Source organism: Procambarus clarkii, chromosome 44 (genome assembly GCF_040958095.1).
Source record: "Procambarus clarkii isolate CNS0578487 chromosome 44, FALCON_Pclarkii_2.0, whole genome shotgun sequence".
NCBI classification, from domain to species: domain Eukaryota; kingdom Metazoa; phylum Arthropoda; class Malacostraca; order Decapoda; family Cambaridae; genus Procambarus; species Procambarus clarkii.
In genome coordinates, this window is record NC_091193.1 from 14654316 (window position 1) to 14680556 (window position 26241).

A 26241-nucleotide genomic window follows, 5' to 3' on the forward strand; every position below is an offset into this window, starting at 1 on the left:
ATACACCAAAGATCAACACCTCCCAAGAGCACTAGAGCAAGTGAGGGGTCATTTAGACGTTAATTTCATCAAGTCCCTGTTAATATGGGAAGACACAGTGTCTATGCTTAAGGCACAACTCTCCTAAACACGAGAGTGAAGTATACAACTTTAGAACACTTTCCCACCAGGAGACTCGAACCCTAGCCAGCACAGAAGCCTTCCAGCAACTGGCATAACAGGTACGCCTTAACCCTCTTCACCACCTGCTCAGACCCTTAAAAGAGATGGTAATTTCGGAGTATTTAAATACACCAAAGATCAACACCTCCCAAGAGCACTAGAGCAAGTGAGGGGTCATTTAGACGTTAATTTCATCAAGTCCCTGTTAATATGGGAAGACACAGTGTCTATGCTTAAGGCACAACTCTCCTAAACACGAGAGTGAAGTATACAACTTTAGAACACTTTCCCACCAGGAGACTCGAACCCTAGCCAGCACAGAAGCCTTCCAGAAACTGGCATAACAGGTACGCCTTAACCCTCTTCACCACCTGCTCAGACCCTTAAAAGAGATGGTAATTTCGGAGTATTTAAATACACCAAAGATCAACACCTCCCAAGAGCACTAGAGCAAGTGAGGGGTCATTTAGACGTTAATTTCATCAAGTCCCTGTTAATATGGGAAGACACAGTGTCTATGCTTAAGGCACAACTCTCCTAAACACGAGAGTGAAGTATACAACTTTAGAACACTTTCCCACCAGGAGACTCGAACCCTAGCCAGCACAGAAGCCTTCCAGCAACTGGCATAACAGGTACGCCTTAACCCTCTTCACCACCTGCTCAGACCCTTAAAAGAGATGGTAATTTCGGAGTATTTAAATACACCAAAGATCAACACCTCCCAAGAGCACTAGAGCAAGTGAGGGGTCATTTAGACGTTAATTTCATCAAGTCCCTGTTAATATGGGAAGACACAGTGTCTATGCTTAAGGCACAACTCTCCTAAACACGAGAGTGAAGTATACAACTTTAGAACACTTTCCCACCAGGAGACTCGAACCCTAGCCAGCACAGAAGCCTTCCAGCAACTGGCATAACAGGTACGCCTTAACCCTCTTCACCACCTGCTCAGACCCTTAAAAGAGATGGTAATTTCGGAGTATTTAAATACACCAAAGATCAACACCTCCCAAGAGCACTAGAGCAAGTGAGGGGTCATTTAGACGTTAATTTCATCAAGTCCCTGTTAATATGGGAAGACACAGTGTCTATGCTTAAGGCACAACTCTCCTAAACACGAGAGTGAAGTATACAACTTTAGAACACTTTCCCACCAGGAGACTCGAACCCTAGCCAGCACAGAAGCCTTCCAGCAACTGGCATAACAGGTACGCCTTAACCCTCTTCACCACCTGCTCAGACCCTTAAAAGAGATGGTAATTTCGGAGTATTTAAATACACCAAAGATCAACACCTCCCAAGAGCACTAGAGCAAGTGAGGGGTCATTTAGACGTTAATTTCATCAAGTCCCTGTTAATATGGGAAGACACAGTGTCTATGCTTAAGGCACAACTCTCCTAAACACGAGAGTGAAGTATACAACTTTAGAACACTTTCCCACCAGGAGACTCGAACCCTAGCCAGCACAGAAGCCTTCCAGCAACTGGCATAACAGGTACGCCTTAACCCTCTTCACCACCTGCTCAGACCCTTAAAAGAGATGGTAATTTCGGAGTATTTAAATACACCAAAGATCAACACCTCCCAAGAGCACTAGAGCAAGTGAGGGGTCATTTAGACGTTAATTTCATCAAGTCCCTGTTAATATGGGAAGACACAGTGTCTATGCTTAAGGCACAACTCTCCTAAACACGAGAGTGAAGTATACAACTTTAGAACACTTTCCCACCAGGAGACTCGAACCCTAGCCAGCACAGAAGCCTTCCAGCAACTGGCATAACAGGTACGCCTTAACCCTCTTCACCACCTGCTCAGACCCTTAAAAGAGATGGTAATTTCGGAGTATTTAAATACACCAAAGATCAACACCTCCCAAGAGCACTAGAGCAAGTGAGGGGTCATTTAGACGTTAATTTCATCAAGTCCCTGTTAATATGGGAAGACACAGTGTCTATGCTTAAGGCACAACTCTCCTAAACACGAGAGTGAAGTATACAACTTTAGAACACTTTCCCACCAGGAGACTCGAACCCTAGCCAGCACAGAAGCCTTCCAGCAACTGGCATAACAGGTACGCCTTAACCCTCTTCACCACCTGCTCAGACCCTTAAAAGAGATGGTAATTTCGGAGTATTTAAATACACCAAAGATCAACACCTCCCAAGAGCACTAGAGCAAGTGAGGGGTCATTTAGACGTTAATTTCATCAAGTCCCTGTTAATATGGGAAGACACAGTGTCTATGCTTAAGGCACAACTCTCCTAAACACGAGAGTGAAGTATACAACTTTAGAACACTTTCCCACCAGGAGACTCGAACCCTAGCCAGCACAGAAGCCTTCCAGCAACTGGCATAACAGGTACGCCTTAACCCTCTTCACCACCTGCTCAGACCCTTAAAAGAGATGGTAATTTCGGAGTATTTAAATACACCAAAGATCAACACCTCCCAAGAGCACTAGAGCAAGTGAGGGGTCATTTAGACGTTAATTTCATCAAGTCCCTGTTAATATGGGAAGACACAGTGTCTATGCTTAAGGCACAACTCTCCTAAACACGAGAGTGAAGTATACAACTTTAGAACACTTTCCCACCAGGAGACTCGAACCCTAGCCAGCACAGAAGCCTTCCAGCAACTGGCATAACAGGTACGCCTTAACCCTCTTCACCACCTGCTCAGACCCTTAAAAGAGATGGTAATTTCGGAGTATTTAAATACACCAAAGATCAACACCTCCCAAGAGCACTAGAGCAAGTGAGGGGTCATTTAGACGTTAATTTCATCAAGTCCCTGTTAATATGGGAAGACACAGTGTCTATGCTTAAGGCACAACTCTCCTAAACACGAGAGTGAAGTATACAACTTTAGAACACTTTCCCACCAGGAGACTCGAACCCTAGCCAGCACAGAAGCCTTCCAGCAACTGGCATAACAGGTACGCCTTAACCCTCTTCACCACCTGCTCAGACCCTTAAAAGAGATGGTAATTTCGGAGTATTTAAATACACCAAAGATCAACACCTCCCAAGAGCACTAGAGCAAGTGAGGGGTCATTTAGACGTTAATTTCATCAAGTCCCTGTTAATATGGGAAGACACAGTGTCTATGCTTAAGGCACAACTCTCCTAAACACGAGAGTGAAGTATACAACTTTAGAACACTTTCCCACCAGGAGACTCGAACCCTAGCCAGCACAGAAGCCTTCCAGCAACTGGCATAACAGGTACGCCTTAACCCTCTTCACCACCTGCTCAGACCCTTAAAAGAGATGGTAATTTCGGAGTATTTAAATACACCAAAGATCAACACCTCCCAAGAGCACTAGAGCAAGTGAGGGGTCATTTAGACGTTAATTTCATCAAGTCCCTGTTAATATGGGAAGACACAGTGTCTATGCTTAAGGCACAACTCTCCTAAACACGAGAGTGAAGTATACAACTTTAGAACACTTTCCCACCAGGAGACTCGAACCCTAGCCAGCACAGAAGCCTTCCAGCAACTGGCATAACAGGTACGCCTTAACCCTCTTCACCACCTGCTCAGACCCTTAAAAGAGATGGTAATTTCGGAGTATTTAAATACACCAAAGATCAACACCTCCCAAGAGCACTAGAGCAAGTGAGGGGTCATTTAGACGTTAATTTCATCAAGTCCCTGTTAATATGGGAAGACACAGTGTCTATGCTTAAGGCACAACTCTCCTAAACACGAGAGTGAAGTATACAACTTTAGAACACTTTCCCACCAGGAGACTCGAACCCTAGCCAGCACAGAAGCCTTCCAGCAACTGGCATAACAGGTACGCCTTAACCCTCTTCACCACCTGCTCAGAGGGTTCACCAACCCCTGCACCACCTTCACTCTCGTGTTTAGGAGAGTTGTGCCTTAAGCATAGACACTGTGTCTTCCCATATTAACAGGGACTTGATGAAATTAACGTCTAAATGACCCCTCACTTGCTCTAGTGCTCTTGGGAGGTGTTGATCTTTGGTGTATTTAAATACTCCGAAATTACCATCTCTTTTAAGGGTCTGAGCAGGTGGTGAAGAGGGTTAAGGCGTACCTGTTATGCCAGTTGCTGGAAGGCTTCTGTGCTGGCTAGGGTTCGAGTCTCCTGGTGGGAAAGTGTTCTAAAGTTGTATACTTCACTCTCGTGTTTAGGAGAGTTGTGCCTTAAGCATAGACACTGTGTCTTCCCATATTAACAGGGACTTGATGAAATTAACGTCTAAATGACCCCTCACTTGCTCTAGTGCTCTTGGGAGGTGTTGATCTTTGGTGTATTTAAATACTCCGAAATTACCATCTCTTTTAAGGGTCTGAGCAGGTGGTGAAGAGGGTTAAGGCGTACCTGTTATGCCAGTTGCTGGAAGGCTTCTGTGCTGGCTAGGGTTCGAGTCTCCTGGTGGGAAAGTGTTCTAAAGTTGTATACTTCACTCTCGTGTTTAGGAGAGTTGTGCCTTAAGCATAGACACTGTGTCTTCCCATATTAACAGGGACTTGATGAAATTAACGTCTAAATGACCCCTCACTTGCTCTAGTGCTCTTGGGAGGTGTTGATCTTTGGTGTATTTAAATACTCCGAAATTACCATCTCTTTTAAGGGTCTGAGCAGGTGGTGAAGAGGGTTAAGGCGTACCTGTTATGCCAGTTGCTGGAAGGCTTCTGTGCTGGCTAGGGTTCGAGTCTCCTGGTGGGAAAGTGTTCTAAAGTTGTATACTTCACTCTCGTGTTTAGGAGAGTTGTGCCTTAAGCATAGACACTGTGTCTTCCCATATTAACAGGGACTTGATGAAATTAACGTCTAAATGACCCCTCACTTGCTCTAGTGCTCTTGGGAGGTGTTGATCTTTGGTGTATTTAAATACTCCGAAATTACCATCTCTTTTAAGGGTCTGAGCAGGTGGTGAAGAGGGTTAAGGCGTACCTGTTATGCCAGTTGCTGGAAGGCTTCTGTGCTGGCTAGGGTTCGAGTCTCCTGGTGGGAAAGTGTTCTAAAGTTGTATACTTCACTCTCGTGTTTAGGAGAGTTGTGCCTTAAGCATAGACACTGTGTCTTCCCATATTAACAGGGACTTGATGAAATTAACGTCTAAATGACCCCTCACTTGCTCTAGTGCTCTTGGGAGGTGTTGATCTTTGGTGTATTTAAATACTCCGAAATTACCATCTCTTTTAAGGGTCTGAGCAGGTGGTGAAGAGGGTTAAGGCGTACCTGTTATGCCAGTTGCTGGAAGGCTTCTGTGCTGGCTAGGGTTCGAGTCTCCTGGTGGGAAAGTGTTCTAAAGTTGTATACTTCACTCTCGTGTTTAGGAGAGTTGTGCCTTAAGCATAGACACTGTGTCTTCCCATATTAACAGGGACTTGATGAAATTAACGTCTAAATGACCCCTCACTTGCTCTAGTGCTCTTGGGAGGTGTTGATCTTTGGTGTATTTAAATACTCCGAAATTACCATCTCTTTTAAGGGTCTGAGCAGGTGGTGAAGAGGGTTAAGGCGTACCTGTTATGCCAGTTGCTGGACGGCTTCTGTGCTGGCTAGGGTTCGAGTCTCCTGGTGGGAAAGTGTTCTAAAGTTGTATACTTCACTCTCGTGTTTAGGAGAGTTGTGCCTTAAGCATAGACACTGTGTCTTCCCATATTAACAGGGACTTGATGAAATTAACGTCTAAATGACCCCTCACTTGCTCTAGTGCTCTTGGGAGGTGTTGATCTTTGGTGTATTTAAATACTCCGAAATTACCATCTCTTTTAAGGGTCTGAGCAGGTGGTGAAGAGGGTTAAGGCGTACCTGTTATGCCAGTTGCTGGAAGGCTTCTGTGCTGGCTAGGGTTCGAGTCTCCTGGTGGGAAAGTGTTCTAAAGTTGTATACTTCACTCTCGTGTTTAGGAGAGTTGTGCCTTAAGCATAGACACTGTGTCTTCCCATATTAACAGGGACTTGATGAAATTAACGTCTAAATGACCCCTCACTTGCTCTAGTGCTCTTGGGAGGTGTTGATCTTTGGTGTATTTAAATACTCCGAAATTACCATCTCTTTTAAGGGTCTGAGCAGGTGGTGAAGAGGGTTAAGGCGTACCTGTTATGCCAGTTGCTGGAAGGCTTCTGTGCTGGCTAGGGTTCGAGTCTCCTGGTGGGAAAGTGTTCTAAAGTTGTATACTTCACTCTCGTGTTTAGGAGAGTTGTGCCTTAAGCATAGACACTGTGTCTTCCCATATTAACAGGGACTTGATGAAATTAACGTCTAAATGACCCCTCACTTGCTCTAGTGCTCTTGGGAGGTGTTGATCTTTGGTGTATTTAAATACTCCGAAATTACCATCTCTTTTAAGGGTCTGAGCAGGTGGTGAAGAGGGTTAAGGCGTACCTGTTATGCCAGTTGCTGGAAGGCTTCTGTGCTGGCTAGGGTTCGAGTCTCCTGGTGGGAAAGTGTTCTAAAGTTGTATACTTCACTCTCGTGTTTAGGAGAGTTGTGCCTTAAGCATAGACACTGTGTCTTCCCATATTAACAGGGACTTGATGAAATTAACGTCTAAATGACCCCTCACTTGCTCTAGTGCTCTTGGGAGGTGTTGATCTTTGGTGTATTTAAATACTCCGAAATTACCATCTCTTTTAAGGGTCTGAGCAGGTGGTGAAGAGGGTTAAGGCGTACCTGTTATGCCAGTTGCTGGAAGGCTTCTGTGCTGGCTAGGGTTCGAGTCTCCTGGTGGGAAAGTGTTCTAAAGTTGTATACTTCACTCTCGTGTTTAGGAGAGTTGTGCCTTAAGCATAGACACTGTGTCTTCCCATATTAACAGGGACTTGATGAAATTAACGTCTAAATGACCCCTCACTTGCTCTAGTGCTCTTGGGAGGTGTTGATCTTTGGTGTATTTAAATACTCCGAAATTACCATCTCTTTTAAGGGTCTGAGCAGGTGGTGAAGAGGGTTAAGGCGTACCTGTTATGCCAGTTGCTGGAAGGCTTCTGTGCTGGCTAGGGTTCGAGTCTCCTGGTGGGAAAGTGTTCTAAAGTTGTATACTTCACTCTCGTGTTTAGGAGAGTTGTGCCTTAAGCATAGACACTGTGTCTTCCCATATTAACAGGGACTTGATGAAATTAACGTCTAAATGACCCCTCACTTGCTCTAGTGCTCTTGGGAGGTGTTGATCTTTGGTGTATTTAAATACTCCGAAATTACCATCTCTTTTAAGGGTCTGAGCAGGTGGTGAAGAGGGTTAAGGCGTACCTGTTATGCCAGTTGCTGGAAGGCTTCTGTGCTGGCTAGGGTTCGAGTCTCCTGGTGGGAAAGTGTTCTAAAGTTGTATACTTCACTCTCGTGTTTAGGAGAGTTGTGCCTTAAGCATAGACACTGTGTCTTCCCATATTAACAGGGACTTGATGAAATTAACGTCTAAATGACCCCTCACTTGCTCTAGTGCTCTTGGGAGGTGTTGATCTTTGGTGTATTTAAATACTCCGAAATTACCATCTCTTTTAAGGGTCTGAGCAGGTGGTGAAGAGGGTTAAGGCGTACCTGTTATGCCAGTTGCTGGAAGGCTTCTGTGCTGGCTAGGGTTCGAGTCTCCTGGTGGGAAAGTGTTCTAAAGTTGTATATATATATATATATATATATATATATATATATATATATATATATATATATATATATATATATATATATATATATATATATATATATATATAACCACAATAAACGTGGATAATAGCATTTCATTTACATGGACCAGGGGAGCCTCGAACCACGGAACACGGATTCAAAATTTTAATCAAAATTTATTGACAGATGTGTTTTTTAATCGCTCACTTTTAGCGTTTTTTAATATATTTTTTCATTGTCAGTTCCAGTGTTTTCTTCATCCTCTTTTGCTTCAGATTTCTCATCTATAGCGTTATTTCATTTTTCCTGTTCTTCTTACTTACCTAGTTGTGCATGCGGGGGATGAGCTCTGGCTCTTTGGTCCCGCCTCTCAACTGTCATTCAACTAATGTACAGGTTTCTGAGCCTACTGGGCTCTATCATATCTACACTTCAAGCTGAGTATGGAGTCAGCCTCCACCACATCACTCCTTAATGCATTCCATTTGTCTATTACTCTGACACTGAAAAAGTTCTTCCTAACGTATCTATGGCTCATTTGATCACTCAATTTCCACCTGTGTCCCCTAGTGCGTGTGCCCCTTTGTTAAATAGTCTGTCTTTATCTACTCTATCAATTCCTCAGAGAATCTTGTATGTGGTGATCATGTCCCCTCTAACTCTTTTGTCTCCCAGTGACGTGAGGTTTAATTCTCGTAGTCTCTCCTCGTAGCTCATACTAGTATACTCATACTAGTATACCTAGGCTCATACTCAGTATAGTTCGGGTACTAGTCTAGTGGCAAATCTTTGAACCTTTTCCAGTTTAGTCTTATGCTTGAATAGACATGGACTCCATGCTGGAGCCGCATACTCCAGGATTGGTCTGACATATGTGGCATACAAAGTTCTGAAAGATTCCTTACACAAGTTTCTAAAGGCCGTTCCTATGTTAGCCAACATGGCATATGCCGCTGATATTATCCTCTTGATATGGGCTTCAGGGGACAAGTCTGGCGTGATATCAACCCCCAGCCCCCAACGCAACATCATGGGGGGAGATGTGTGTGTGTGTGTGTGTGTGTGTGTGTGTGTGTGTGTGTGTGTGTGTGTGTGTGTGTGTGTGTGTGTGTGTGTGTGTGTGTGTACGTAAAAGTGCGCATGTATGCTAACCAATCCCTACAATATAATTATCTTGGTGGTGTACACCTCTTTCTTAAATTCTCTCTTTGGCTCTTCTCTTACTCGCGTTCCCTTGCGTCGTCCGTGGGAGAATGGCAGGTTAGGTCCCCCAAAGAAAGAATGTCTTCACCATGTCTTAACTTCCTTCATCTCCTTCTCCTCTCTGTGGCTGGGAAGAAAACTTTCTTGAGCTCTCTCCTCTCCGTGTACTCTCGGCCAACCTAAGCTTTTCTTGTGTGTTTCTTCTCCATTCCTTTTGATTTTTGTCACGGCAGGTTAACCAGTGTTTTCAATTTCGTTCATCAGTGTGTTATTGCTGTTCTTCCTGTTCTTCAATCTGAGAATCGGTAAGATTGCTTTAGTGGATTCTGCATTTGTATTATTATTTAATTATTGTGTGATTATTCTAAATATTTTGCGATTCCTGTTTAGCCATTTATTTTTGTCTGATTAATTATTATGTATGCCTTTTTAATCATAATAAATCTTCAAGTTTGTTTTAATCTTCGAACCTGATCATTTGTTGCTACTGTAGAAACATTTTGAAGTTCAAGTTAATTGAGACAATTAGATATATCTCATGATGCTCCTAAGAGTCCTCAGCTTAGATTCAACTATATTTCTTATTTTTTCCCTGATAGAAGGTTGAAGAGTACTGATCATCGAATGTTCAAGTAGGGTTGGTTCTCTGTTTGTGCTTATGACCAGTATTAACAGATTCGATGTTTCGACAGATGAAGTATTTTGACAGATCAGCTTCCAACTTTTCAGGAACTTTGTCACAAACGAAATTACGTTTGTATCCCAGGCTGGTATACTGTCTATCCCGGCATATTGGTATGCTGTATACCTCTTGTCTAAGTTAAATAATAATATCTCGTCTCTCTTTCCTTCTCTCTCGTTTTTTCCCATTTTTTTTCCTATTACTGAGCATCACTCCAACCCCCACCTCCATACCCATTTTGACAACCATTGCAATCCCCATTAAAGATCATCTACTATAATCACCAGAACACCGTCATCGATTATAACTATAACTGCAATAATCCCTCAGGCCGACAGCATATCCCTGGTGGACTACGCGCCCGTACCTAACGCCGAAGGGCTGGAGACGTCCATCCTGGGCTTGCACTTCCGAGCCCGAAGGAGCCACCTGCAGCAGGGGCACCTCAAGCTCCGCTGCACTGCCACCATCGCTGCCGTCTACTTCCGCGAGAAGGCCATCTTCGCGCACGCTCATCTGACCCACCGCGGCGAGCACTTTGAGGAAGAGGATTGTTTACCGGTGAGGACCTTCACTCTGGGGTTCCTTGGGTGTGTGTGTGTGTGTTTGAGGGGGACCGCTTTATGCATACTTTTGGTGTGTGTGTGTGTGTGTGTGTGTGTGTGTGTGTGTGTGTGTGTGTGTGTGTGTGTGTGTGTGTGTGTGTGTGTGTGTGTGTGTGTGTGTGTGTGTGTGTGTTGTGTGTGTGTGTGTGTGTGTGTGTGTTTGAGGGGACCGCTTTATGCATACTTTTGGTGTGTGTTTGTGTGTATGTGTGTGTGTGTGTGTGTGTGTGTGTGTGTGTGTGTGTGTGTGTGTGTGTGTGTTGACAGCTTTGTGCATACTTTTGATGTGTGTGTTTGTAATAAATCCATTATCTAATGAATGTTGCTGGTGGCTGTTGCAGGAGGGTCAGCGAGTGTAATAAGACTGGAGGCGGGAGTGACGATGGCCGGGGTGTTGGCAGGTGTTGTGTGGGTGTTGCTAAGGTAACACCCACCTCTCCCTCGTCTCCACCACCCCTCCTCCTCCTCCTCCTCCCACACCACCTGGATCATCTCAATCAACCCGAACAGGTGAGAACAACGGTCAAGAGCTCTGTCTATATGTCGCAGTTAGTCCGTGTCTAGATCATAGATGTAAATTACTGGCGGAGGACAATAAGTAGTTGTTATATAAAATTCATGTTAGAAAAGATGGTAAATCAACTTTAGAAAATAATTAACAGGTTTTGTTTTCTTTGATTTGGATAGTACTACACATTATGGGACTTTTACCCTGGAAAATGAGATTCCATATATTGTTTCGATGAGAATTGTATAATTGTTTATGTGTATCTGTCTGTTCCCCACCCCTCTTTCTTCTCTCTCTCTCTCTCTCTCTCTCTCTCTCTCTCTCTCTCTCTCTCTCTCTCTCTCTCTCTCTCTCTCTCTCTCTCTCTTTCTCTCTCTCTCGTGCAATATCACTAATAACACTTAAGAAAATTTCACACATAGTCGTTTATCAGCAATTATCACCAGATAAGAACTCACACAATCCGAAAAATCTTAGGTCTTTCTATCACACTCTCTGTAGGGTTTAAAGGGTAAGTATTTTGATTACATTTTGCTTTTTAATTTTAGCATGATTAGAGTGTAAAGTATTATGATAAGGCAGCAATAATAATAATAATAATAATAATAATAATAATAATAATAATTTGTAGTCAAGTCATAATGGTACAGCGAGATTTTCGTGAGTGGCACTGGCACAGCGTCCCGTGGCACTCTTTTCTTTTATGCCAATCCCGACCCGCCCATGTTGGGCACGTACCCAACAGCAAATACTGATGAAACCTGGGTGAATCAAGCCCAAACAGTCTGGCCTGAAATCTCGTACACACAGCCAGACAGACAGACAGACATATCCATTTACATCTACAAATATGTAATATTTATGAACACATACATATACAAATATGTAATGCTTTCAAAGTTGAAATGTTGTAGGCAAACAGGAAGATCAAGCTAATGTTGCATTTTCAATCATTCCAGGTGTGAATGTGTGTCAGCAGCCCTCTAGACATTCCTCCCTGTAAGCCCACAAGCACACTACGACTCCTATGCGGCAACCATCCCAACATCTATCCCACAATGACCCCGTCGACGCAACCAATCAAACACCCAGTAACCCACACCACCTAACAAGACTCGACACAGTGCCAAATATAGAATAACTTTCTCAACGACCCCGAAGTGAAGACCAAGAGTGAAATCTTAAGAATGAAATCTTAAGAGTGAAACCTCATATTGCATGCTCAGACTGCAATACGAAATGTCATTTTTCGACTGTAATGTTTAAATGTAAATTGAGAATGTACCATATATCGCATCCGTAATTGCTGAATAAGCGAGACGGGGCTTGTGATTGCAGTCTGAGAATGCAACCCAAGAGTGCAACCATCCCTAGAGTGCAACATTTTGAGTGCATCTTGAGAGTGTAACCCACTGACGCTCCTGAAGTTTTTTTTAATATGGAAATTGTGAGCTCATTATGAGTAATGTGGAAATAAACTTAAATCTGATCAGGATAAAGGTCAAGACTTAAGTAAAATATATAAAATGTAATAGATCTTTGCGTTATATATAATACCATTACAACAACTTGCAGACAGTAAGTTTATTTTATGAAACTGGAGATAGTTATATATAGCGTTCATAACGAAGTAACCGTATACAATGTCAGCAAATTTATGATAAAAACGCATTTAGAATATGATATTTTTTTCTTTTCTCAGAGGAAAATGAGCGGTACTCAGGTTAAACGATGGAATTTTCTTTTTAATTTGTACATGTGAAACGCTCAGAGCAAAAGCCACGATGAGTGGTGAACTTAATTTTATGAAATGAATGCAAAGTAAATTTTATGCTTATAGCATGAATACAAAAAGTGATGAATATTAATAAAACGTGAATTAAAAGTCATACGAACAAAAGTAATAAGTGAAGAGATGCTCGTTTTGTGCTTTTAAGATTCCTCATATATATATATATATATATATATATATATATATATATATATATATATATATATATATATATATATATATATATATATATATATATATATATATATATATATAGAGGGGGTACCACCTCTGGTTGTTTGAAACTCCTTGTGTTATTAATGCCTTGCACTTTGTGAGCAAATATTCGTTCCACTTCCATGAGTGTGCAAGTCATGGATATGGTGAAAGATGCCCCTCAGGTGATACAGCTAGCAGCATCCGCTAGAAAGATCGGTGTCAACACAAGCAATCATGTAACAAAGGGTCGGTGATAACAAGCGAGTCGGTCGTGTTAAAGAAAACAATGGTGACGAGAGAGAGAAATCCTTAAGCTGACGATTTCTTTTGGATATATATATATATATATTTTTGTGTGCTGTGAACCTTTTGCAAAAATGGAGAATCTCCAGATGCGACATTAGCAGATATGAATGATGCAAATACCGGCGATAACAGAAGCAGCGACTACTTCAACACGAGGGAGCAGACGGAACAGCATCAGTGCTGACAGCAGCACCAGCAACAGCAGCTGCTGCAACAGTAACAACACCCCACCACCAGGCGCTGCCACACTTGCGACGGCAGCGCCGCCAGAAGCAGGAATGGCAGCAGCAGCACGAGTGGCTAAAACTAGTGCAGTGTATAATGATGGTGATAGCCTACAGTCCCTTTCAGCTGCAGCCGGTCTGTGTGTTTATCTTAGGCCCGGCGCGACAGTGTAGCGCCGCGACCCACGCCACACGAACCCTACCACGCACCGCTCTCAAGGTTCATTATCGATTCCGCCGGCCGCCGTTTGAGGAGCTTATGAATACGTACGTAATTAAGACAAATGTACACTTTACGCTGGCAGGCGGTAGCAGTGTTGCTCGGTGCCGCCAGAGAGCGGCCGTTCTCACCCTTACGCTGCTCACTACCATGATGCATTGTATGCTAGAGCAGCGCCCGCCAGAGGTCCCTGTTGAGGGAGTCGCCGTCGGGGGCCCCCTTGTCTCGTGTACACACACACACACGGGCGTCCAGATTGGGCAATTCTGGAGATCTTAACTGACCCTAAAGCCTCGCCCCGTCCTCGTCCCCAGCCCCGCCTCTTGTAGGCTCTCGCCACATCCATCCACACTTCTCGACCTTCAGTAATCATCTTCACTCGATGTTTCTTATCGTCCCCTTAACCCTTCGATCTCCTCCTTCTCCTCCTCTACCCCCTAACCGCTCCTCGCCGTTCATATCCTCCTCTCCTCTACCTCTTCCTCCCGTAGAAGGCCCGTGTCGTCCACAGTACTGTACATAAGAGCCATATTTAGAGCGCTTCTTCAGTGTATTTACGTTTAGCAATTTCACCTGAAGGCTTGCCTACTTTTCCTCAGAGAGCACCTCTTCCTCTCAGCCCCTTTCAACCCTCCCCTCACCACTCTCCCCCTCTCCCAGCATGCTTCTCCTGCCTTCCCCCTTCCTACTAGATCAACAATTCCCCCCCATTCCAGCCTCCTCATAATCTCTACACTCACTTCCCACACCATCTTTCTACCTACATTTCCTCATTTTTTACCTCCTCTTCTTCTCACCCCTCACTCTCCCCTCCTTTCTCACCCCCCCCCCATACTCTCTCTCCCCTCTCAACGTTATGATGAATGATAGAAAAATGTTAAATGTACCTCAAGAATAATCATTATATGTAGTTTTATATGGAATGTTATCTGCACCGATTTATCATCATGTTAGTTTATGCCAAATATTTTTGTGGGATGTCGGAGTGACTTCATTCGGTTGTTGCACAGTGATGTCACAAGGTTATTGCACACTGATCTTACCAGATTACTGTCAGGTAAACGTTGCTAAATCTTTGTTAAGCGATGTAGCATGTCATTGTATTGGGCAGGTGACATCATGAAACCACTGTCGGCTGACGTCACAGGTCATTGTCAAGTGATGTCACCAGGTCATTGTATGTTGTACTCAACTAGCCTTTAATATGTAAAAGATAACAATAGTATCTCATTGTATTGTGACGTTACTCATTATATAGTGAGTGTGATGTCACTTAGACAGTATTTTGATTGGTATGGTGATTAGTGATTGCTCACAATCACGGTATGGTGATTGTGACGACACTGAATAACTGTGACACTCAACAACTATATGGTGATTGTGACGTCAATGTATGGGGGAATATGACGTCACTTAGCCACTTTATGGTGATTGTGACGTCATGTAGTACTCAGTTTGAGGATTAAGACACTGGTGATTGTGATGTTACTCGGTCAAATAGTAGTGATTGTGATGTTAATCTACCACCTGGGGGCTATTGTAACATCACTCGGTGACCGGGTAGTGATTGTGACTTCACTATAGTTACAGGGTTGGAATTGCGACGTCACCATGTCACAGGAAGGTGATTGTGAGGTGACTTGGTCACCGAGTGGTGACTGTGACGTCACCACACGGTCACCAGGTGGTGCTTGTGACGTCGCAAGGTCATGATTGTGATCTCACTCTACCACCAGGTGGTGAGGTGACTTGGTCACCGCAGGGTCGCAGGGACGGCTGTGCTGTGTTGCTTCTCGCTTTATGATCTACGAAGCTCATTTATTTTAATATTGACAACAAAAAGCAAGAATCCAAAAAAAAAAAATTAAAAAAAAATATGAAAACATAGTAAGATAAGAAAAACAATTAAATAAAAAGTTATAAAAAAACATTAAACTTTTCATCACGAATATTGAAATTTTATTGACCATTAAATATATTAATTTTATTTTATTTTATTGTAATTCTACCTACCGTCGTGTGTGTGTGTGTGTGTGTGTGTGTGTGTGTGTGTGTGTGTGTGTGTGTGTGTGTGTGTGTGTGTGTGTGTGTGTGTGTGTGTGTGTGTGTGTGTACAAAATACAAAAAACGAATTATGAATAATTAAAGCATCCAATGTACAGAAGTAAATAATGTTTTCATATGCAATGACTCCAATGATTTTCCTCTCATAACTTCATTTCAATCTATGAATTAAGCTTACCTCTACAACCTGCTCTTTTAGCTCATTATCCAACTATTCTTACGCTCAACTTACACCTCTCTATGTAAGCTGGCATTAAGGTCCTCACAAATTTCATAACCATTTCCTGTATTTTCATAACCATTTCCTGTATTTTCACCTCCCCCTTTTATGTAACTTGGTTGTTGACCGTCATTTTCCCTCTTATAAGATTATGTAGGATTATTTTGGTTTTGTCTTGGCTTTAGAGGCAATGGCATTTCCATAGCTTCCCTCCAACATCTCTCGTATGTTAATGCATTCGTCCCTAGCCCCTTTGCATCTATTTCGGGTTTCCTCTATCCTTTGACCTCAGTATTTCTTCCACTCCCTCCTGCTTTTCGTTTTTTGCTTCTTGGACCTTTCTACTCAATCATGGATTATTATATTCTTTCCTACTCTTTTATTTTATTGATGGTCTGAATCTCTCTTCTGCCTCTTTGCATCTCAGTGTGACTTGGTCCATCATTTCCTAGACGGTCGACTTCCCTCTAAGTTCTTCCTTCCATTGCATACTTCCAAGATACTCTCTCACTCTCATGCAATCTTTTCTATAGTCTATTCACCCTTTCCGGACCCCCATGGCTTATGGCCACTGTAACAAATCCTATTAAGCTAATATTCAGTATTTCGTCATTTTTCATATCCTTTACAGACTTTTATCACATTACTCCACAAACCTAATTACCACATTAGGTTAAAATACAATTTATTACATTAGCCTACTCACCAAATTTAACCATTATTCACAATAGACATTATTCACATTAACTTAAACCAACCATTTACCCATTATTGTGCGTTCAAGCTTCTCGCAACAACATCATTTAATATCACATGAAGGGTATGTCTCCGCCTGGCCCTGGGATTCTGGGTCTTTTACACTCTCACCGGAAGGTTGAGAATGGCAGATGTGATGGCATCTAGATAATGAATACAATTACTGGCTTAGTGTTAATAATGGGGAGGAGGGGTGGTGGGGGCTGAGTTTACTGTAGTTAAGAGGCTTGCCAGGGCTCGGTGGAAGTGGTTGGGGAGGCAACACTCTCTCCCATTCAGTGGTTTACACCTACTAACATGCTGATGCACTTCAAACATACGTTTGAACAAATACTCAAGCACATAAACGTAAACAAATGCCACACTCGAACACACACACACACACACGCTCGTGTATGCGCGCATGCTCACACATGTGCATTATTTTAGTGGCACAAATAGTAAATATACACTCACACACATACACACACACAGGGGCCTCGTAGCCTGGTGTATAGCGCGCAGGACTCGTAATTCTGTGGCGCGGGTTCGATTCCCGCACGAGGCAGAAACAAATGGGCAAAGTTTCTTTCACCCTAAGTGCCCCTGTTACCTAGCAGTAAATAGGTACCTGGGAGTTAGTCAGCTGTCACGGGCTGCTTCCTGGGGTGTGTGTGTGTGTGGTGTGGGAGAAAAAAAAAATAGTTAGTAAACAGTTGATTGACAGTTGAGAGGCGGGCCGAAAGAGCAAAGCTCAACCCCCGCAAAAAAACACAACTAGTAAACAAAAAACACAACTAGTAAACACACACACACACACACACACACACACACACACACACACACACACACACACACACACACACACACACACACATACACACACACACACACACATACACACACACACACACATACACACACACACACACACACACACACACACACACATACACACACACACACATATACACACACACACACATACACACACACACATATACACACACACGCGCGCGCGTCAGCAGAGTCCACACTTGAAGAAGCTTAAAATAATATTTGAGAAATTACAGGGAAATGCGACTAGACACAGGAAATGCTTCTCTCCCAGACCAGAGGGAAATTACCTACAGTGAAATAGCTGCGAGAGCTCAGAATGACCACGTTTGAGAAAACAGGAATGAGGGGATACATAATAATAACAACGAACAAGATATGATTTTTTTTTTTATAACCTAAGTGTAGTTACAGGATGAGAGCTACGCTCGTGGTGTCCCGTCTTCCCAGCACTCTTTCACTAATGTGAATCGTCATGTGCTCATAGAGCCAATGTTTTAAATAATGTTCTTGCTGGAGACAAAGATCAGCCGGATAGACATCAGAATCCTGTAGATTGTCAAAATGCATTTGATAATTCTTCATTAGAGGTGCCTTTACTAGCTACAGATCTATGCCGGAGTACCTGAGAGAGGACTTAACTGGACGAGAGCCACCTAAGTAACTGGAAACATAGACAACACTAAATTGGGGCAGTATCTTAAAGTGGAATCGCAAGGTAGTTGAATGTTAACACAACATTCAGTGCCGGGTCCCATGCTGTTTCTTATGCCCGTAAATTACATAGCAGATTACTTAGACTATTTTATGTCATTGTTTGCTAATAAAGGTAACGAGGAAAATTCGGACAAGGGAGGACAGTCGCAGGTTCCAGGAAGAGTGAAAGCCGTCACGGGCCTCGTCGGGCATGATAAATGGACTTTAATCCAGGTAAGTACAAATTTGTGAAGATGGGGAGAGAAGTAGGCAGACAGAATTTTTGCCGACTCGCAGATGAGCTTAAGGCATATGATGAAACTTCTTCAGGGTCAAGCTAGTAAACAACTGGCGCGAACAAAAAGGTAAAACAGTACTACCTTTATCCACAGTTTTAACAGCAGATATGACCAAAAAATAATAAGGCCATCAGTCATTTTTTTAAAAGGCCGAGCGATGGAAAGGCAACTCCCTATACAACACTGTCGACTGAATGACAGATTTTTCTATAAGGAAATAGCTCTGGGAGTAAATATATCCCCAAGTAAATACTTGAACATTTCCTTAATACCTCGCTGAGACGTGAGCCTCCGCTGGCTTGGTGCACCTGGATTAAATGAAACAGTTGACAGCATAACCCTATCGTACCCGGACATGGGGTTGAATAAGTTGATAAATATTCTCCCTTGCTTCTTTGGGGTATGGTGGTACAGTGGTTCAGCACTGTGCCACCAATCAGCCATCCATATTAGAACAGTTAATCAAGATTGTCTGTACATAACGTTTGTACACATAACAATTACTTAGCCATTATATTTTATTTTATAAAATAGTTCTGGAGTGTCAATTTCTAAACCTGTTCGTCTCTACTAGCTGCCCAGATTTACATCCTTTTTATTAGTTCTTTATATGTTATATTAATGTTAGAACTGTTCATAATTAACAATTTCTTAATGGTGGAGTCATTTATGCGTAACATACCTTCACATTACGTGATATGAAGAATGGAACAATGCTTTGATAATAAAAAGAACATGGTAGATATAATACCTTGTTTTAGGGAGTTTCACTCTCCCAAACACCAATATTACTATCATAATACTAATAAGCTTACTTGAAAAAAAAAAAAAAAAATATATATATATATATATATATATATATATATATATATATATATTTTATATATATATATATATATATATATATATATATATATATATATATATATATATATATATATATATATATATATATAAAATGACCATGGGATGATTTCCAACTGAATTAATGTCGACAGATTAAGCTCAACTTTCCTCTTTCCTGATGCTTTTAGAGTTGAGCTGTTCCTTGAACTGATTCCGGATGATAATGCATGAGGTGAGTGGAGAGTAAGGAGAGAGCCTTCGGCTACCTTGATCTCATCTGTTTAAATTAGAAGTTAGGATAAAACTAATAGATTTAATAATTTAAGATATAGCTAAATGATTTAGCAAAAGGTCAGCTGTGATCTGTGTAATTCCAGCCCGCACGACCCTTTGTCTCTCTTCTTAATTTCTCTATCACTAGTTTCAATTCCCCTTTTTCTTTCCCCACTATGTTTCTTTACTTTCTTCGTCTTATTCGTGCACTCCTCCTCGTCTTTTTATTGCGCATCATGATCCTTTTTTCCATTTATTCTGCCCTTTTTCGCCTCTTCCTGCCTTCTTTTTTCCTTTATCTGTTTAACTTTGATCACCTATACTCTTCTGTTCTTCGCCTCCATCTTTTCCCACCTTTAGTCCTCAATTCACTACCTTTCTATTCCTTTCTTCTCTCCAAAAGCCTTCTTATCACATGCTTAACTTATCTTCCATTAGCCCCCCTCCTCCAATGTCTTTCTCTTCTCCCTCTAGCCTCCTCGCCCCTCTCTTTCTTCTCCTTATTACGCCCCCCTCACAGCCTGAATGCTGCTGGCAAATGCGTCACTCTCCCTGCATCCTCTAGGGGCGACTAGTGGAGCCAATCGACTGTTGTGAAGTCGATGAGAGAAATGTGTGTGCCTGTGTTTGTCATTTGTTCGCCTTCAATTGAGTTTCTGTGGATATTTTATCCATAATCTTCGATTAGTGGACTAAAAATAATATATATAATTTGTGTGCTAGATGAGCTAGAATAATGCCTTTACCATTGACAGTCAAGTTCTTCAAGGCAACAAAGGTGAAAGCAGCCTGAATGCTGATTTTTTTTAAGGATTTTACTTTAAAGCGATAACATATAAATCAAAATCTCAGTCTACGTATCTTGGAAGCTCAGTGCAAGCATCACGTATTTTAAGAATATTCAACTTAATAGTGACCAAGAGCCTCATAAAATAGGCACTAATACAAATACAGAGAAGCTGATAGCCAAAAGTTCGGCTGATGTAGGTGAAGTCTTCCCAATCCTCTTCCCTGTGACGTCTTACCAATCCTCTTCCCTGTGACGTATTCCCAATCCTCCGGTGAGTCCGGTTGCTGGTAGTGGGCAGGACAGCGAGGTGGGAAACCATTGGCCTAGTTCTACTTAGTGGTTCGTGGGAGGCAAAGCCTTATGAAGGCTACTCAGCTACACGACCAAGCCTCTTGATGGGATTACAACTACATCCGTAAAACATTCTCTGGAAAGGAGGACAGAACTAGCCTAATTTACTGTATCTTCAAGGGATGTATTTTATTATATCAGTAAACTTACTTGAACTTGATATCTTTGGTAACCATTATCTCTCACCTTTCCTCTCTCTCTAACCATTTATTACGTCCTTCCCTTCTTATCCCTCCCTCCCTCCTCCCTTCTCTCACTCTATTATCTCTCTCTCTTCCTTCCTTCCAGCGCAGTAAACCCTTCAAGCAGGAACTGGGTCATGATCCCACATACAACATTACTGAAAGCAGTATTCATTAGATCTTTCAGAGCTGCCGATATGAAGTACCTGGAGCAATTGATTAATCCACTTTCGTGTTCCTGAGGATATCTTCATAATGCACCCAAAGTTTGCCAGTGTTGTCTAACTGATTACCTGTCCCTGTTTGACTCCCATCCCTGCAAGACGGGAGTTTTTGTATCACATAGCTAGCTAGCTGTTGCATCACATAGCTAGCTAGTTGTTGTATCACATAGCTAGCTAGCTGTTGTATCACATAGCTAGCTAGCTGTTGCATCACATAGCTAACTAGCTGTTGTATTACATAGCTAGCTAGTTGTTGTATTACATAGCTAGCTAGCTGTTGCATCACATAGCTAGCTAGCTGTTGTATCACATAGCTAGCTAACTAGCTGTTGTATTACATAGCTAGCTAGTTGTTGTATCACATAGCTAGCTAGCTGTTGCATCACATAGCTAGCTAGCTGTTGTATCACATAGCTAGCTAGCTGTTGCATCACATAGCTAGCTAGCTGTTGCATCACATAGCTAGCTTGCTGTTGCATCACATAGCTAGCTAGCTGTTGTATCACATAGCTAGCTAACTAGCTGTTGTATCACATAGCTAGCTAGCTGTTGTATCACATAGCTAGCTAGCTGTTGTATTGCATAGCTAGCTAGTTGTTGTATCACATAGCTAGCTAACTAGCTGTTGTATCACATAGCTAGCTAGCTGTTGTATCACATAGCTAGCTAGCTGTTGTATTGCATAGCTAGCTAGTTGTTGTATCACATAGCTAGCTAGCTGTTGTATCACATAGCTAGCTGGTGTATCACATAGCTATCTAGCAGGTGTATCACATAGCTAGCTAGTTGTTGTATCACATAGCTAGCTAGTTTTTATGTGACATAGCAAGCTAGTTTTTGTGTGACATAGCAAGCTAGTTTTTGTGTGACATAGCAAGCTAGCACTTGGCCCATACTATGTAACCCTGCGTGGTATGTAGGGTAACTGCATAAATGTGGATATATTAGAAATAATAATAATAATAATATTTGACAAAAAATATATATATATATATATATATATATATATATATATATATATATATATATATATATATATATATATATATATATATATATATATATATAGCCCTTTATCTTCTCCAATCCTTTCCCACTGATGTTGGAGTGCCGGAATGGGAGGAAGGGAGAGAGTGGAAGGAAGAGGAGGAGGTTATCACTCTAGACAGCCACTCGTGGGAGGAGAACAATGGCACCGCTGCAACAGGTTGCCGTGGAGAACAGATTTTCACAAAGTGCCACACCTTGCCATTGAAGATAGGCTTGACACCGGTGCTCCAACTTGCCGTGGGAGAGGGCAAGGGGCCGGAAGACACACGGCCCACCACAGCGATTCATAATGTCAGCCTCTCCACCCACCGAAACTTGGGTCGTATTTCTTTATTTTAGCAATTTTCGTCACGGTTCCATAAATCAACTATTTTTTGGAGGGAGGGTGGGAGAGGGGGGGGGGGAGGGGCGGGTGAAGAAAGTCATTTTAGAGAGCTGAGGAGAGGGAAGGAGAGAGGAGGAGGAATGGGGGGGGGGAATGGAAGGTAAGTCAACTGTCTTCAAAGACATATATTTTCCCTCACTTTATTCTAACCTCTCTCTTCCTCATTTACCTTTAGGTTCTCTTCCCTTATTTAGTCAATCATACATATAATTTTATCTAATTTAATCTATCTTTTCTACTCTATTCTATCCAATCGTCAATCTTACGTCTAGCTATTCCCCTACTTACTCATTCTTTCGTCCCTGGTTTCTATCTGTCCCTTAATTCATCCTTACCACTCTTCTCCATCTTCTCTACCTTCTTCCTTTCGCCTTTTCTTCCTTTCAACCTGATCATCTTCTTTTCCTTCACATCCCTAAATAAGGAATCCTTCAAGATACTGCATGAAACATGTGTAAGTATGTCTACATCATCGAGTATGTAGACTCGGAATGGATACCTCAATTTAAGAAACACAAAATAGAACTAATGAACAGAAGAACATAAGAATTAAGGTAACTGCAGAAGGTCTATTGGTCCATGCAAGGCAGCTCCTATTTATAGAAAGAGGATAAATGTGCAACAAAGATGGTTCCGGAATTGAGAGGAATGAGCTACAGACACAGACTCCAGGAACTATACTTGACTTTGCTGGAGGCAGACCCATCCTCTCGGGTGTTTACAGCGTCATTAAACCAATCTAATAAATTACCCGAACCTAACCTAACGGAGTACCCTCGAATTGAAAACAGTTAGAACCCGTCAATTATGCTAGCCGCTATGATTTATAGTACGTCATATTTTAGCCGTTGGGGATTTATACATCAAAATGCGATGTACCATTTGAAAGGACAAGTTGATATATTAGCAGTATAAAGCATAGCTTACTCTCTGAAAATGTTAGAATTCTAACTGTGAAGACGGCACGTCGATTAGTGGGGGGTGGCTACGCTAAGCTTGCCATGCACGAAAGCTACGCTAAGCTTGCCATTCAGTGTTACAACTAAGCAACGTAGTCTCCTAATGAACGGAATCGGAAGGATGATCTGTTAACGCAACAATGCTCGTGTGTGGGATCTCCTACGCTGTTAGAGTGAGCAGTGATACGTATATCAATGCTCAATTCAATCGGTGATACACTGGATTCAAAACGTGTAAACACATTCATCTTGAACAAGGTGGTGTGTGTATTCACCTAGTTATATTCACCTAGTTGTGCTTGCAGTGGTTGAGCTCTGCTCTTTCGGCCAACCTCTCAACTGTTAATCAACTGTTTCTACTACTTTTTTTCCCACACCACACACACACACATCAGGAAGCTGCCCGTGACAGCTGACTAACTCCCAGGTACCTATTTACTGCTAGGTAACAGGGGCATAGAGTGAAAGAAACTCTGCCTATCGTTTCTCGCCGGCTCCCGGGATTGAACCCGGGACCACAGGATCACGTGTCCAGCGTGCTGTCCGCTCGGCCGGCCGTGTGTGAGTGTGTGTGTGTGTGTGTGTGTGTGTGTGTGTGTGTGTGTGTGTGTGTGTGTGTGTGTGTGTGTGTGTGTGTGTGTGTGTGTGTGTGCGAGATCAGGTTCATATATAATGAAACGTTTAACAAATATATCCATCGTTAAATATATATTTTTTCTATACTGAGATATATAAAAATATATGTATCGATGTATTTTCCCCCCAAACGCAAAACTCTACGTCAAAAAATATTTTGTTAGTGGAAAATATACGCACACAGGTGAAAAAAGGCATCATAGTATAGTGACTCAATAAAACTTACTTTAGTGTTCTCCGTACAGCAACAAAAACAATGTAAAAATATCCATAAGAGCTTTTTAAATGCTTTTTTGTTTACTTTTTTTTAAATCTCCTGGTATCAGGGAAAGGGGAAATAGGGACGGAATAGGGGATGGGTGGGAGAGGAAAAGGAAGAGGGGAACGTAAAAATAAAGCTCATGGGGGTAGATTTACACTAAGAAAAAGAGCTTTGCAAAAAATATATAAATAAAATGTGATCTCATATTAAAAGGAAATGAGGAACAGGTGTATCTTTTTGTGCTTTGCTCTATCGATCGGTGAGGCGTCTGGCGATGTAAAGTGACAGTGAGTAGGAGTGAGGAGAGTGGGGCTGGTGATAGTGCAGAAGGTGAGAGAGAGAGAGAGAGAGAGAGAGAGAGAGAGAGAGAGAGAGAGAGAGAGAGAGATAAAGAGGGAAAGTGATAGGAGTCAAAGAACGGGGGGGGGGGGGGGGTAGGGGGTTCAAAATGACTAAATTAGGGATGAGAAATTTCTTCTTTTAACACCACTAAGCTCTTAAAGATCTCTTTAGGAGTTTGGCCGTTAAAAGATGGCGTATACTGTTTAAAGAAAATGGTTAGCTAATTGATTATACTTCTTCCTTTTCATTCCTCGTGCGACACGACAAGCGCGTTTGACCTCCCGCAGTATGCTCGGGCCACAAGTTGATTCTCACCTTAGACCAGGAGAATATGTTCTTTGGCTAACTACTCGCACACCAAGTTGATTTAACCCAGTGTCATCCAATCACAACGACCGCTTTCATACCCTCCACGACGCTCTCCCGCGCCCTCTATGGAATGAAACACTCCCATGCCCTCTAAAAAAAAAAATCTCTTCGTCATCCAAACACGCTTCACTACCTTCAACGAAACTCTCACACGCCTTTCACAATAATGTTTCATGCCCTCCACAATACACTGCCATGCCTTCAATATCATTCTCGTTGCCTTTCTCAATGTCTTTCTTTCAATGCACTAAATCATGTCTTTCACAACACACTTCCACGACAGTGAGGAAGTTGTAACACACTTCCAGGCCTTCTGTGCAACACCAAACTGACGAATCACGAATCTAACTTATTACCAGTTAGTTAATGTATGAATGTGTCACCAGTCAAAAGTAATGTACCGCCTGTCAATGAAAAGCATTGTCAGTCAGGCCAATGTATCAAAAGTCCAACAAAAACATCAACGGTTCCCCAAAGGTATTCGCCAATTCAAGAAAGGTAATCACTATGTCATCAGCCGTAATCGCTAATGCAATTGAGTTAATCATCATTCCAATAGAGGTAATAACCACTCCAACTAAAGTAATCACCAATGCAACAGAGGTAATCGCCATTCCAGTAGAGGGTAATAGTCATTCCAACAGAGGTAATCACCAATCCAACGAAGGTATCACTGATCACACAAAGAAGTCGCCCAGCGCACGCCACAATGACGAGCTTATTGCCAATTACACCCAGCTTGGCCACCCAGCTTGGCCACCCAGCTTGGCCACCCAGCTTGGCCACCCAGCTTGGCCACCCAGCTTGGCCACCCAGCTTGGCCACCCAGCTTGGCCACCCAGCTTGGCCATCACAGATAATAGTGCTCCAAGAAAAATTAATGTTTTGGGAGTCAATAAAAGCACGGAGGGAGACCCACGTTGTTAAGGAGGTTGTGTTATCTAGTTCCTGCGACGGCGCTGGAACCAATCGTATTGGCGTTTGCCTTTCCATTGGAGACTTTCGGCGCCGTGGAGAGGGGCAGGGGACCTGCTGCATGGGTGACAGCTTCTTCCCCCCCCCCCCCCCCCCCTCCGTATTAACCTACTCTGTCTTTGTGCCCTGGAGAGGCCACTCCATAGTCTCCTGAGACTGATGGATGCTTACTACTGTGTTATCTTCAATTGTTTTCAAATCGCCTGTGTGGAACGTTACTTTATAACTCAGGCTGGTAA

General features: G+C 42.4%; 1 protein-coding gene across 1 annotated transcript in view; it reads left to right on the forward strand.

Annotated features, from left to right (window-relative positions):
• Positions 1-12707, forward strand: part of LOC123745280 (cell adhesion molecule 2) — a 262007-nt gene extending 249300 nt beyond the window's left edge. The window contains exons 5-7 of the mRNA XM_045725655.2: positions 9985-10215; positions 10601-10769; positions 11727-12707. Of these exons, the coding sequence (XP_045581611.2) occupies positions 9985-10215; positions 10601-10618 (249 nt within the window). The 3' untranslated portion in view covers positions 10619-10769; positions 11727-12707. The remainder of the gene's footprint in view (positions 1-9984; positions 10216-10600; positions 10770-11726) is intronic.
• Positions 12708-26241: the final 13534 nt, after the last annotated feature.